Below are 14,705 nucleotides of genomic sequence, written 5' to 3'. Positions count from 1 at the left end.
CCTAACAACGAAACACAAAGATATTGGTTTGGGTGTGTTTGTCCCCGACGTCTACTCCGAGACATGCGTAGCGATACACAAGGGCGGCAGAAGCTTCGCAGGAGCGAGTAGAGTGCGCGGACTGTCGTGGTGGCACCGACTCAGCCAACCTGGTGTTTCTCCCCCGCGCTAATAGGCTTGGAGGACAGCCATGACAACACCTCCCCGGTGGGCTGGCGAGAGCCCCAATAGAGCAAGTTTTCTTGCCCCTGCGACCTGGTCCCTGGAGGCGGTGGGCAGGGAAGGTTGCTATCGAATAGAAAGCAGCCCGTCGTCGCGAGCACGTTTTTTTTTGCCTCGATGGAGTCCAGGCCCGGTGGTGGTTGTTGGCTTGTATTTAGCGGCAGGGGTACGCTGGCTTCGACGCTAAGCGGGGACCGCAGCCAATCACGACGCGGCGTCACCGACCGAACGGGCAATGAGGGGCAGGGCAAGCGGCCGGCGTGTGGGGTTTGGGGCGGGAAACTTGCTCAAATGCCCGCAAGAGCAGATGAGGAAGGACCCAAGATTGGGGGAGTGGGATGGATGGACGGTGAGGGGTTGGGAGGTGTCCATGGCTCTGGGCCGTTGGGAAGATTTCCTCGGTCTGAATTTCCTACTTGGTGATTCCTGGGGCGCCTGGTCTGGCCTAGCTTCTCAGAGGCCGGGATTGGCGCGACCTTGGTCCGTGCATGGACCCTTTCAGCAGCTCGGGGAAAACGCCAGCTAGTGAAAAGACGCGCCGCCGGTCTTGGCGCTCTCCCGGCCCCCGTGGCGGGACGGAACCATGCGAGGCTGCCGATCCACGATAAATGCTACCGCCGCTTGCGTCCGGGTGCTTGGGCCAACGGATCCGGAGAGGGTGCTCGGCGCTTGGCTGATTGCCGAAATATCGCAAGAGTTCCTAAACCACCGATGAAGGCTAACTACTTGTTAGTTTTAGGATTGGTGTGCTCATTGAGAATCTCATAATAAATACGATTATATGCTGATCTGATGATGACTCTAAGACGGTTGATTTTCTAATAAAATGACCATTGCTGCTAGTTTGCACACTCGAATCCGAGAAAGAAAGATGCCTGGGACTTCAAATATTTAGCGTTATGTTTTTAGCAAAAAAGAAATACCAGAAGCTAGATATGTTATTGTTCTTAGCCGGCAGATTGGCCGATTGAAAGTGAGGGGTTGTGTGGTGAGCCCCTAACAATATCCCGAAGGTATCGGCACTTTTTCGACAAGAAAAGGCTAAACTACGACTTGTCGCGACGATGCCATCGGACTAGTCGCTCTCAATGTCTGGTATTCATCCCCCGCCATCTCCTTTTGATGGTTGATTTTAGCCGCCCTGCACCTGCCATCGCGTCGCTGTTGGTTTGCCCCTCTTTTTCCTAAATGGCATGCTTATAATAAACTGAAGTTGGAGCCAATACCGGATCCGGGCCCGAGTCGGCACCGCTGTAGACCTTACATGTCTTCAAGTGGGCAGTGTATTGTGACTGGTGCACTAACTCGGGCCCTGTAACGGCTGCGGAGCGTCCAAAATCGGCAGCAGCCATCACAATAAGCTTCCCAGAGCGGAAAACACGCGCACAAGCCAGGGTCGACGAGGTGCGGATCCCTGGACGCGGTGCCGGCGTTGCATAAATTACCCCGGATACCCCATACCAGATACTGCGGGTTGTTCCTGGCACCTGCATATCCATGTACGGATGCTGGCAGGTCCGCCGACTGGTCCGGAGCACGCACACGCACACGCACACGCACACGCACACAAAGGCGCGGGTGGGGACCACTCAGCCTGATCTGCAGGGCAATCAAGAAAACTGCTGCCGACGAGCCCCTAGCGCCGGAACCTCCCTCCGAACCAAGGTGGCACAGAGAAAACCCACCACCGAGATGGCGGCGACGCGGTCACGGGAAGCTGACAGCCGGCCTTGACGTTCTATTTTCCTCCCAGCGTCACCGGCTGTAGGGGTGGGGAGAGGGGTGGGATGACGTGACTGGACGGGGCCGGCACTCCCATTGGCGTCTTCGTATATTCGTCGGCCTTGGAATGAGGCCCCAGGCAGCATGGGCTTCTATAAAAGAGGGCGTAGCCTCCGTGCCGTCCCGGGTCCCGCCTTCGGTGAATTGAGCTCCCCGAACCTTGCGGCCTGTTCCTAGCCCTAAAAGTCGAGTCTAGGAAAAGCCCATAGCCATTCTTGAGCGCCTTGCTCGCTTCAATATGCGATTCTCGGCAGCGATCCTTGCCCTGTTGGGGAACGGGGTTATCACCTTTGGCCAAGCCATAGCTCCCCCCGATGCTGACGGCCGCTACACAATCAAGGCCAAGGGGATCAAGGCACAGGTGAGAATGAGAAAGGATCGGATGTGGGGGTTGGCGAATGGCGGGAAAGCGCAACAAGTTTCTGACTGATGCCCTCTGCAGTTCATCCCCTACGGCGCAACGCTCACCAACCTTTTCGTCAAGGACAAGAACGGAAAAGATGTCGACGTCGTGCTTGGATACGACAACACTTCTTACTATCGTAAGTGGGGAGTGAGGGTCAGAGGAGGTGTCCACAATGAGCGGCTAGGTGGATTACAGGCGCTTACTTCAGAAATCAACACGTAGCCGTCGACCCGGGCCACCCGGTCCTCAACGCGATCCCCGGCCGGTACGTCAACCGCATCGGCGGGGCCAACTACACCATCGACGGCCGGGTGTTCCAAACCGAAAAGAACGACGGCGCGAACACGCTGCACAGCGGGACCAACAACTGGTCGTTCCGCTTCTGGGACGTGTCGGCCTTCACGCACGACTCCATCACCTTCTCCATCCTCGACAAGTCCAACTCGTCCCAGGGCATGCCGGGCGACGTGCGCGCCAGCGTGACCTACAGCGTCGGCGACGGCGGCGTGTGGAACATCTGCATGGAGGCGGCGTCGCCCCAGGCCAAGACGCCGCTCATGCTGACGCAGCACACCTACTTCAACCTCGACGCGTACCGCGGGCCTGCCCGGATCTGGAACCACACGCTGCACCTGCCCTACTCGCGGCGGTACCTCGAGAACGACGACGGCGCGCTGCCGACGGGCCGGATCCTGGCCGCCGAGCCCGGCTCCATCAACGACTTCGCCTCCCGCCCGGGCCTGCAGTTGGGCCACTCGAGCGGCAGCCCGCAGTTCCCCGGCAACTGCGGCGCCGGGGGCGCCTGCGAGGGCTACAACGGCTTCTGGCTGGTCGACGGGGCGCCCCGAGGGGCCGTGGTCGCGACGCTCGCGAGCAGTTTCTCGGGGGTCAAGGCCGAGCTGCGGACAGACCAGCTGGGGCTGCAGGTCTACACGTGCAACTGGTTCGACGGCACGAGCTCGCTCAAGAGCACCCAGGGAACCGCTAGTGTCAAGACGGTCGGGCGGAGCTCGTGCATCGCCATCGAGGCGCACGATTATGTTGATGGCATTAACCAGTTGAGTTTCCAACTCAGAAGCTGCTTTCCTTTCGCCAAGGCAAATAATTTCACTGACCGCAATCCTTGATTCAACTGCAGCCCTCAATGGAACCGCACCGAGGCGCAAATCACCGGCCCCGGTGAAAAGTACACTTGGGAGGCGTCCTGGACGTTTTCGCGCCTGACGAAATGGTGATGAGGGAACCCTGCGACCATGACAATGTCCATGGGTGGTTCTGAAGCCTGCTGTATCCGGAGTACGCGATGCCCCGGATAAAAGAGATATCCGAGGTAGAAAAAATTCATCCGGGTCTCAAAATCCGAGTTCAGGGCAGAATTGCTGCGGAGTTTGTGTCTAATACTGCCCCTTGGATCGTAAGAGCATGTAGTCCCTGTAAGCCATTGGCAGGTACCCGGCGCGATTGGTGGTACTGATGCATGATGGGAAGCATTCAACCATCGCTTCTGGGTCTGGACTGTTGAAGTACACGATAGAGTGGCGGGGTGGGGTAGTGTCGGGGTCTTGGGCGGGGGAGCCATCAACATTTGCCGCCGGTTTGACCACACGGTGTAGGGTTGATTTGAGGCGATCTGTTGGATGAGCATACACTTGTTAGGAATCAAGGCCTCTGCTGCCGCCGGAAACGAAATATCGGGGTCATCTTACTGTTGGTCCACCTCATCAGGCTGTCGCCGACATTCATGACCATCGCCCCCTTTATAGGGGTTGCGTCCACAAACGTGTTTGGCGCCGACGGATTCTCGACCTGCAGGCCGCCGCAGTCATCCTGGAACAGCATTGTCAGAGTCCCCCAGTCCGTGTGAGCAGGCATGCGCGTAATATCGCCTCGCTCGAGCGCCGCGGCAGCCACAGGGGGGTAGTGAAGCAGGCGAAGCTGATTGTTCAGCCCGTCAGTGTGCGACCCTAGCAGACGGGCCTCCTCGTCTGGCGGCAGGCCAACACCCATGGCGAGAGCGCGCATCAACTCCCTCCCAACGGTGGAGCAGTCGCTGTAGAAGCGGGTCATAAAGGCACGGAAGCCAGCCAGGTCCGTGTCAACACGACCACCGGCTTCCTCGGGCGGCCAGACGTTGGCGTGGCCCGGTAACCTGTCGCTGCCGACGTCGAAGCTCTCTTTGAAATCTGGGGTCTGGCGAAGCGCTTCGGCCTCATCGTCTGTCTGAGCTTGGCCGGTGAATCCCGCCTGGGAGACCTTTTCGAGCCCTGGCCAGGAGTAGCCCCTTGGGCTGGGAGCACCTATGCGGTTGAGAAGAGGGGTTGCTCAGCCCACTGTTCGCATCGCTGAAAAGCAGACGAGTCAAGCACAGAGCGCATGCTCACCCTCAAGGTGAGGTGCCGTCTTCTTCTTCTCCAGCGGCAGGCTAAAGAACATGGTGGACCACGCGAATGCCTGGGTCACAAGCTGGTCTGACACGCCATGGTTGCTGATCTGGACGAAGCCGACATGGCGACAGGCATCGGCAATTTCTTGCGCGATTCGGTGCTGTTCTTGGGGCGAGCTGCCGTACCATGCGGCGAAGTCGACGACGGGAATTGGGGAGGAGGTGGTCATGGCTGCGGTAGAAGTCAGCTAACTCTGATACACTAAGGCCGTTGAGTCTGTGCTGAGCGTTCGTCATTCATTGAATTATTCAAGCCAGGGATGCCAGGGCTCATTCGGCTGCACGTCAATGGGGGGATCCTTGCTCCATGTGGCCCGCCTTGGCGGCTGGGGCGACCCCTGAGTTCTGGGGTTAGGCGGTGTGGGAGCTGGCATGTGGCAGAATCGGCAGCGCATGCGCGACGGTGGCCAAGCTTTGACAGCTGAAGCCAAATCCCAGCACAGACGCCCATCAATGACTATATCTGCATCTGATGCTCCAGCAGACGTTGATGCTGCCTGCTAGTCTAGGAAACACGGCTACACCATGAGGCAGGGTACGCCTGCGCCAATACGACGTCCTTGATCGCCCAAAATGCGCAAGTTCCTTGTTGGAAAGCCCAGCATCGACCACACGACCGACTCGAGCCTGCCGACGACGAGCTCTCCTGGCGTTTCGACCCGCGCCGTCTACCGCCCCAGCGCCGCCCAGAATGCCATCTTCCAGGCCGGCGCCCCGATTAGCTGTCTCGACCGCTCTGCCGACGGACGCTCTGCCGTACTCGCCGGCCGCCATGTCCTCAAGATTGTCAGCTTCGACCACCTGACGGTCGAGGAGCGCGTTGACCTGCGCGCCGCCATCAATGCCGCCAAGCCGAGCACCTCAGCCCCCATCTCGGACCAGCTGTCCATCAAGGATGTCAAGTGGGCGCCCCCGAGCAGCGGCGCCCCCGCAATCTTCACTGCTTGTGCCAATGGCAAGATCTTCCACACAGACATCTCGCGCTTGGCTGCCGGCACTCTTGACATCATCACCATGCGCGAGGACTCGCGCCAGGTCAACACCCTCGACGTCAACCCGCACCGCGGCACTTTTCTGCTCTCTGGAAGCCAGGACGGCTTCGTGCGCGGCTTTGACATCCGTGAGCCGGCCACTAACCGTGCCGGCTTCGTGTCCTTCCCCACCTTGAAGCCCCCGTTCAAGTGCAACGACGGTGTCCGCCGCGTCCAGTGGTCGCCCAAGGAGGCCTTCTTTTTCGCCTGCGGCACCGACAGCGGCGCCGTGCTCAAGTGGGATCTACGCAAGGCCACCAGCCCTCTGCTGCGCATCAATGCCCATGACGCCAACAGCGCCTGCACCTCTCTTGCTTGGCATCCTGATGGCGAGCATATCGTGTCTGCCGGCACGGATGCCCGCCTGCACGTCTGGGACGTATCTGGCCGCGCCGACAAGCGGCAGAAGCCCAAGATGACCATTTCAGCACCCTCTCCCGTCGCCTCGGTTGCTTGGAGGCCTGGCCAGTGGTCCGCAACCGCCCAGGGACGTCGCGCTGCCCAGCTGGCCGTGTCATACGGCGAGACGGGTGGTCGCCGCCTGGCCAACAGCGTCGTTCATCTCTGGGACTTTGCCCGCCCCACGATGCCCTACAAGGAGATCGACCGATTCGACCTCTCGCCCATGGCACTGCTGTGGCATGACCGCGACATGCTATGGACCGCCGGCCAGGACGGCATCTTTAGCCAATGCGACGCTGCCTTTGCTCCTAGGGTCCTTGACCGTACCCCCGTATCCACAATGGCCTTCTCCCCCCGCGGCGAGCTGGCAATGTTCCTCGACGAGAGGGCCAAGGCTCCGCGCCGTGCGCCGGCCTCCTTGCATACCGTAGAGTCTCGCCACCATGCCTCCCCCGCCTCCCCCTCGTATCCCGCTGCCAGCCCCAGTAATATGTTCAGTGTCAGCCGCAGCGACTCGGAAGACGACGTTGCCGGCAGCTTTCTGGGCACGCGCAAGGTCGGTCGGAGCAGACGGGCAAGCTTGAGATCAGGAGCCCATGCTTTAAGTACGACGCCCCCTTCGGCACCGGACGACCAACCCGTCGCATCGCTAGACCAATCATTGAAGATCACGGGAGTCTTCAGGACGCACCAGGCCATGGCTGTGGGCCCCTTACCAGCTGCCCCAAGAGTCGAAGTCTACCATTTTCTCGCGTCACAGTACCTTGAGACTCTTGATAGAGAATTTTCCCACGTGCCTGGCGGGAAGCCCATGGTGGATCGCGTCGTGCTCATCCTGCAGCATTTCGCGCGGGCAGCCGATTGTGTCAGCCAGTTCCGGTTGGCCCAGACATGGCGCATCCTCGCTTTTGCCATGGAGATGCTCCTGAAGAGCCGCGCTCAGTATCATCGCAGCAGGCGCATGAACCGAGCAAGGCTCGGGCTAGATCTGACTAAAGAACAGCGGGCCAGGTTCAAGGACGCCGGTCTCGTGTCTGTTGTCAGGCCCTCGGGAGGTGGCCAGACGACTCCCCGCAGGCTTCAACCATCAGTAGCGCTGTCGGATAAACATCTCATAGCACGGTCCTTACTGTCCGAGGAATTTGAAAGCACTTCCAACGTGCCAACCCCACTCGCTCGGCCAGTTGGAGCCGGCACTCCTGCTCGGCAGTCATCCGGTGGCCCTACCGACCACATACCACACGAGATGTCCGATGTCGAGAATTTCAGTCTGCCCCCCGCGGCGCATCCCCAAATCCTCCAACAGCGCCGGCGACTTGACTCCACCCCGTTCTCCGATGCGAGCCATGACAGCGACAACACCCAGTTCTCGAGCACAGAGGGATACGACTTCTACGACATGGAGGCTATGGCCAAGGCTGTGGACGTTCCTCAGCCTAGGCAGAGAGAGCTGCCGACCCCGGACGGCTACACGTATCCGACATCTCCAGACAGAAGGAAGCCGCCCGTCTTCCGGCATGATTCGGACGAGAGCTTTGCCCACATGTTTTCAATATCGCAGACTAGTGACAGCATCACCGGCTCGCCGATCCGAAGTCGCGGCTCGCCTAGAAGACGACCACCTGTGACGAGCGCTCCGTCGGAGCACGCAATGAGAAGGGCTAGTGAGACTGACGAGGACGGGGAGTTCCAGAGTCGAATTCGGGGCAAGAATTTAGACCTGGAGCATTCGCCAGCCTCTTCGTTGCGGAATCGTCTTCACCAGCAGCAAACCCTGCGGCAGACAGGAACTTTGGAGACGCAAGCTTCCGACGACGATTACATGCGCCGGTTGTACGACACGCAGACAACGGCTGATAGTGAGACATCCCAGCAAAGCAGCAGGCTGGATCCTTTCACCTTCGCTCAACAGCAGCCCCCGGCCGCGAGCCGCGCTGGCTCCCCATCGGTGCAACACCACAAGCCGCCTCAGCCCCGGATCAATATCTCACCCGAAGATGAGAGCAGTCCCGATTTTATAGAAGGCGACTATCTCCCATGGCAGGATGATCCGGATTATCCGTTTCCCGCGTCGGCAGCCGCTGCGTCAATGCCGGCACCTGCAGCGGATGGTGGCTACGAGCCGAAAACACCACTAGAGCCATATACCCTATTGGCACGTGCGCTCGATTTCGAAGCACAGCACTCGGCGCTCAATGCCTCAGCCATCGTTCTGCTGCTCAAGCCACTCGTCCCAGAGGGTCTGGTAGATGACTTCAGGGCTGCTTCGATACTTCGGCAGCACCACTCACGGCTGATGGGCATGAAACTCTTTGTCGAGGCTGCCCTCTTGCGCAACATGTGCGTTCAGGGGTGGCCCCGCGGCGTCCTGGAGAGTTATTGGACCGACAGGTATCCCTCAATCCTCAGCCAGGGCCAGCAAGGAGTCGTGGCTTCGTTTCTATGTTCCGAGTGCAAAAGGCCCCGTGAGATTGATCGGTCATCGGCGTCTACAGACTCGGTCTGGCATCGGTGCAAGCGTTGTAGGTCCGTCGTTGGCCCTTGTGCTGTGTGTCGGCATCACGGAGACACACCGATATTTGAGGAGGGACCTGATTTCCCGCCAGCTTGCCCACAGGAAAAGGGCGGCGACGGGGAGGAAAAGGGGTCGGCTGTGACTGCTTTGGGAGAAAGTGATTCGGTCATGGCAACCTGGTGGTACTGCGCCGGCTGCGCGCACGGCGGACACTCGACCTGCCTATCGCAATGGCACGGCGTCAGCATTCTTCTAGGAGGCGGCGGTAGCGGGTCGAGCACACCATCAGGGCCAGGGCTCAACATGCCATCGGAAGGATGCTGTCCCGTCGACGGGTGCGGGCATGCCTGCTTGCCGGGTCGGTGGAGAAGTGAGAGCACGGCGACACGCACCGAGGAAGTCGGCCGGGCGGTAATGCGTGAGGCTTCCCGCTCGCTGGCGGCCAGCTCCCGCGGGTCACCAGTCCTCCTGCCTGGAAACCACAATGCGAACAACCTGCTCACGCCCGCGGGCCTGCCCCTGCTGTTGGCCATGGCCTCACAGCACCAGCAGAGTGGCGAGTCTCCATATGGCCTCCATGTGCACAACGATTCCAATGAGGTGGCGCAGAGCAGGGCCGTGGAGGGTGTTCGCGACGCCTTGGGCGTAGGAGCTGGTGGCGGTGGTCGATCCACTGCTGCGCCGTCGCTGAGCTCGAGCCCTGGCAGGATGGGAGGGGGCATCCTGGGAGGAGGAGCGGCTGGGAGCAGTGGTGGCGGACAGGTCGGGGGAGAGCGCGAAAGGCGTAAGAGCGTCAAATTTGCGCCGGCTGATGGTGAGCGGAGATGATGGGACAGCTATTGCCCCCTTTACGCGCGCACCTTCCGCTGTATGGCGGCTAGTGTCTGTCTTCTACTCTCTGAGACATCACGCAGTCTACGGAGATCCGTGCCTCCTCCCCGCTGGAAGATTCGCCCCTTGCTACACAGGCCCCCCATCCGCCGGTTTCTGTCCTGTACTAATCGAAAGACAGAGTGTTGGCGGCCCCTGAACTGTCGTCCCGGCCTCGACGGACTGGATGATCAATTAGTGGTAAGCCATAGACCCTTGCGTCGGGTGTCACCATGTTATCTTCCACATCAAGCTAACTTGCGCCGTCTGAATTAGACGCACCCGCATTTGCCAACAGGTCGTACCTGTCTGTCATGCATGTCCGAGCACAGCACCAACGCAAGCAGGAGTCGGCGCCCCAATGTTCTGGACCGCGCTGGACCGACGTTCGCCGCCAGGCTGAGACCAGCCAATTTCAGGCTAGCCCCATCGCTCACTATCTCTCAGCCGCAAACAATGCATTGTGCACAGCAGCCAAGGCTGGGGTTTAGGTTGTTCAGCCGAACGCCAGATATACGAATCCAGGCCATCGATGAAAAAGAGCTAGTGGATTTCCTAGCGCCGCCAGTGCTATCACACTTAAAATACATTACTATTGCGTTGTTTTGCTCGTCGAGGACAAGCTTTCAGCCGAGGACTAGTGAGGCATGACGCACAAGTGGGCCGTGTGCATACCCCTTCAATACCGACTCAGCTAGCCTCACGCGGGGCTACAGCCATCGGCCGAGTATACCTCACACGCGTCCGAGTGCCTGGCTAGCAGCCTCGCCGCCCTTGCATGCTATCAGGTGTGCTCACAACTGCACGCCACGGGCACCTTTCCAGGCACGCTACTGGGTACTCTCTAGGAGGTACCCCGTTGCCCCTTGAGCGGGCGGCGGAGGCGGCAAAACAGAAAACGATGGAGCCCACGATAGTTTCGAAGAAAAAAAGGCACCGCTGGACGAGATGGGCATGGCCTCCTGACAGTGGCGCCCTGAGCTCCGCGGCCGGAAGGCGAAGGCGCTTCAGCTGGCGCGCCAGGGGCTTAGTCACGATGAGCGTCACAGGGTCGTCGAGCACACCCGCGGGCTCGCGTGTAAGTCCTCGTGGCCGAGCGGGAGAGGAGGCACTCAGGGGGGCCGAGGCAATCTCGTTGATGGCCTATTTAACGTCGTCGAGTCGGTCAGTCTTGGTTGTCGTTGGATTCCTCCCTCCTCACTCGGCATCGGCTCAAGGGATCTGACACCCGACACTCTTTTCGCGCTTCGCCAGCAGTCGCTCTTTCTTGCTTTCGCCGCTCCAGGCACCTCACATTCGCTTTAGCAGCCTCACGCTCGCTATCTACACTGGGTTTTTTTTTTTTTTTGCAACTCCCCACTGCTTTCGTTGTCAGCAGATCTCTGCCCCCTTAGTCTTAATCATAATAACCCACCCCCCTAAGCCAAGATGCGCTTCACTGCTCTGGCCTCGGTGGCCGCGCTCTTCGGAGCCTCGGCCGTCATGGCGGCGCCCGCCGGCAACAAGGGCAACGCCTGCAACGATGACTGCGCGCGCGCCTTCCAGGGCACCAACGTCAAGGAGAACGTCCTCACGTCCATCGCCAGCTACTGCTCGACGTTCACGACCGGCGGCACCCCCGCGGCGACGCCGGCCCCTGTCGCCAACAAATGTGACAACACGCCGGCCCGCGTCAGCACCGCCTGCCTGTGCAACGCCATCTACATGGCGACCAGGTCCGCGGATCCGGCCCCCTCGCCGACGCCCGTTGACGTGCAGACGCTGTCGTCGACGGCAACCGTCATCACCACCGTCACCGTGGTCACGTCGGGCACCAGCACCTTCGAGGTCCTCACCACGATCTCGGCCACGACGACCGTCCTGGAGGGCGTCACGGTGGTCGGCACGAGCACCGTCGTCTCCAACGTGACCGAGACCTCGACCGTCTCGGTTGCCAAGACGGAGGAGTCCACGACGTGTAAGTTTGAGGAAAAAGGCCTCGGCATGATTCTTGTTTCCAACGCGCACTGACATTGTTGTCGCTCAGCCACCACGACCACCACCACTGCCACCGAGACTTCCTCCACCACGCAGACGGACACGACGACGACCACCAGCACGGAATCGACGACGACCACTGACGTCTCCACCACTTCCACCACGGATATCGTTTCGACCACCACGACGGGTACTGAGACTACCTCCACCACGGAGGTCGTCTCTACCACCACAACTGGCACCGAGGTCACCTCGACGACGACGACTGGCACTGAGACCACCTCTACGACGGAAGTTGTATCTACCACCACGACGGGCACCGAGGTTACCTCTACTACCACGACGGGCACTGAGACCACCTCCACAACAGAGGTTGTGTCGACCACCACGACTGGTACAGAGGTGACTTCTACTACTACGACTGGCACCGAGACTACCTCCACAACCGAGATCGTTTCAACGACCACCACCGGCACTGAGGTTACGTCGACGACAACTACCGGCACGGAGACCACGTCGACGACCACCACCGGAACTGAGGTTACGTCAACGACAACCACCGGCACGGAGGTTACGTCGACGACTACGACGGGCACCGAGGTCACTTCAACCACCACGACAGGCACTGAGGTTACCTCGACCACCACCACAGGCACCGAGGTTACCTCGACTACCACCACGGGTACTGAAGTGACCTCTACTACCACGACCGGCACAGAGACGACATCAACGACCACTACTGAGGTGACGTCGACCACCACGACCGGCACCGAAGTAACGTCCACAACTACTACCGGCACCGAAACCACGTCGACCACCACGACTGGCACTGAAGTGACTTCGACCACAACAACCGGCACAGAGGTCACTTCAACGACCACCACTGGCACAGAAACCACTTCAACCACCACGACTGAGGTGACATCTACAACTACCACCGGCACCGAAGTGACCTCGACCACCACTACCGGTACCGAGACAAGCTCTACCACTACTACCACTACCGGCACTGATGTGACTTCGACCACTACCACCGGAACTGCCACCTCGTCGGTCACCACCACTGACACCGCAACCTCGTCGACCACCACCACGGGCACGGCCACCACGAGCACCAGCACCACTAAGACCTTCAGCACCAGCCTCACCACCACCTTCAGCACCAGCACTACCAAGACCTTCAGCACAAGCACCACCACAACATCGCTCGTGGTCTCGACCGTGCTCTGCAACTCGATCAAGAACTACGGCTTCGAGTCGGGCACGCTCGCCAACTGGACCCCGTCGGGCGCCGGCGCATCTAACGCCGGCGTCGTGAGCGGGCCCCAGGGCCCCAACAGCGCCATCCAGGGCAACAGCATGGTCGCGGTTCAGGGCGGCGCCGTCACAATCACCCAGAGGGTCCCCCTCTGCCCCGGCACCAAGGAGATTGAGGTCTCGGCCTACTTCCTGGCTGTCGTCGGCACCTGCAAGGCCACGGTCTGCGTCGGCGGCACCAACCACTGCATGGCCCGCACCGGCCTCTCGCCCACCAGTGGCTGGACCACCGTCACCGCTGGCTTCAGCAACATCCCGGCCGGTACCGCCGACCTCGATGTCGCCGTCAGCATCACGTGCACGGCCAACGACGCGGCCGGGTCCGCCAAGCCCGCCGGCTACCTCGACTGGGTCGTCATGGGCTAAATCGCAGGCTTGGCCACCTCCCGTCGCGGTAGCGGCCGGTGAGGGGAAGTGAGAGAGAGAACAGAGAAAGCTAGCGATTCACGACACATTTTCGAGCCCCCGGGGAGTAACCCGGTTATTTCGCCCTCTCCCGTGGCACGACTTCGCTCGCCCTGCACTCGGCAAAAACGCTCTCCTCCTTCCTCCACACCCCCCCAGCTTATCCCGGCTTTTTCACGCTTCCATTCTTGATTTCGGAGTTTTAGGATCAACGGCTGTAGAGGATGGGCTTGTTTTAATAATGAAAGGTCTGGGGAGGTGCTTCCTTGTAGGGAAGCAATCGGCACAAACACGGCTTGGATGAACAAATTTCTTCTATATAAACCCCTCTTCAGCTTGGAGCGGTTTAGATTATGCTGTTGATATTCAGACTTCCGACAAGAATAGACACATATACGCTCCTCGAACTTGCCGTCCCAACCATTCCAAGTGCCAAAGAATTCAAGACGGCGGCTGACGTTTGTAGGCGAATACAAAGGCAATGTTTGCCCCTTGATCTGTTCTCACATCTGGAAACAATAACACGAACAGCGAGGAGAGAAAGATACAAGTATGACTTAATGCATTGAGTTGCTAAAAATACTAAACGAGCGGCTAGGCACAGAGATCACCATGCCTGGGTAATGGCCAAGAATATGTGCAAGATATTGATGGCGCATCCTTCGTATATCCAAACTCCCCCTCCCCATTCTTCCTCAAGGGTCGCCTCGCGAGCCAAGACAAAGGGCGACGCTGATGTTCCGAACCGAAAAAGACCGTGTTATTACCCGCGGCCTCCCCGTCAAAAAAGCACCTGTCGTCCCATGCTTGGGCGGCTGGCTTAGAAGCGCTTGTGCACGGCCTGTGCGTTGTTGTTGGCGTTGGGGTTGGCGTTTGCGTCCGCGGTTGCGTTGTTGTTGTTGTTGTTGTTGGCATTGTTCGCGTCGGCGTTGTTGGCCTTGTCGGCGGCTGCCTTGTCGGCGGCTGCCTTGTCGGCGGCTGCCTTGTCGGCGGCTGCCTGGTCGGCGGCTGCCTGGTCGGCGGCCGCCTTGTCCGCCGCCGCCTTGTCCGCCGCCGCCTTGTCCGCCGCCGCCTTGTCCGCCGCCGCCTTGTCCGCCGCCGCCTTTGCCGCGTCGACCGCCGCCTGGTCGACCTGGATGCCGCAGGCCTGCTGGACGTCCAGGATGGCCTGGGTGTTTGCGTCGGCGAGCGCCTGGGCGGCGTCGACGGCGTCCTGGTTCTTGTTCTTGTTGGCCTTTGCGTCCTTTGCCTTTGCGTCCTTGGCGTTAGCGTCGTGGGCCGCCGCCGCGTCGGCCGCGGCCTTGGCGTTGTGAGCGGCTGCCGCTTCGGCGCCCG

The 14,705-nt window shown here is 60.1% G+C and overlaps 5 protein-coding genes across 5 annotated transcripts in view; 3 read left to right on the top strand and 2 right to left on the bottom strand.

Annotated features, from left to right (window-relative positions):
- Positions 1-1,963: 1,963 nt before the first annotated feature.
- On the top strand, positions 1,964-4,186 carry GGTG_13619 (aldose 1-epimerase). The gene is made up of 4 exons (XM_009231536.1): positions 1,964-2,365; positions 2,447-2,546; positions 2,633-3,467; positions 3,549-4,186. The coding sequence occupies exons 1-4, from the start codon at positions 2,243-2,245 to the stop codon at positions 3,643-3,645; spliced, it is 1,155 nt and encodes a 384-aa protein (XP_009229800.1). The 5' UTR covers positions 1,964-2,242; the 3' UTR covers positions 3,646-4,186.
- On the bottom strand, positions 2,213-5,085 carry GGTG_13618 (thymine dioxygenase). The gene is made up of 3 exons (XM_009231535.1): positions 4,792-5,085; positions 4,117-4,707; positions 2,213-4,040 (listed from the first exon to the last, which is right to left on the bottom strand). Exons 1-3 carry the CDS (start codon positions 5,021-5,023, stop codon positions 3,805-3,807), a joined length of 1,059 nt encoding a protein of 352 aa, XP_009229799.1. The 5' UTR covers positions 5,024-5,085; the 3' UTR covers positions 2,213-3,804.
- A 226-nt stretch (positions 5,086-5,311) lies between these two features.
- On the top strand, positions 5,312-10,274 carry GGTG_13617 (hypothetical protein). Its single transcript, XM_009231534.1, has 2 exons — positions 5,312-9,872; positions 9,948-10,274. The coding sequence occupies exon 1, from the start codon at positions 5,427-5,429 to the stop codon at positions 9,627-9,629; it is 4,203 nt and encodes a 1,400-aa protein (XP_009229798.1). The 5' UTR covers positions 5,312-5,426; the 3' UTR covers positions 9,630-9,872; positions 9,948-10,274.
- A 730-nt stretch (positions 10,275-11,004) lies between these two features.
- Positions 11,005-13,777, top strand: GGTG_13616 (hypothetical protein). The gene is made up of 2 exons (XM_009231533.1): positions 11,005-11,628; positions 11,698-13,777. Exons 1-2 carry the CDS (start codon positions 11,100-11,102, stop codon positions 13,329-13,331), a joined length of 2,163 nt encoding a protein of 720 aa, XP_009229797.1. The 5' UTR covers positions 11,005-11,099; the 3' UTR covers positions 13,332-13,777.
- Positions 13,778-13,922: 145 nt separating this feature from the next.
- The window catches only part of GGTG_13615 (hypothetical protein), a 2,138-nt gene continuing 1,355 nt past the window's right edge, over positions 13,923-14,705 (bottom strand). Inside the window, exon 3 of the mRNA XM_009231532.1 lies at positions 13,923-14,670. Within this exon, the coding sequence (XP_009229796.1) occupies positions 14,191-14,670 (480 nt within the window). The 3' untranslated portion in view covers positions 13,923-14,190. The remainder of the gene's footprint in view (positions 14,671-14,705) is intronic.

The sequence above is a fragment of the Gaeumannomyces tritici genome (genome assembly GCF_000145635.1).
Source record: "Gaeumannomyces tritici R3-111a-1 unplaced genomic scaffold supercont2.22, whole genome shotgun sequence".
NCBI classification, from domain to species: Eukaryota; Fungi; Ascomycota; class Sordariomycetes; order Magnaporthales; family Magnaporthaceae; genus Gaeumannomyces; species Gaeumannomyces tritici.
This window is presented reverse-complemented; position numbering and strand designations above follow the sequence as displayed.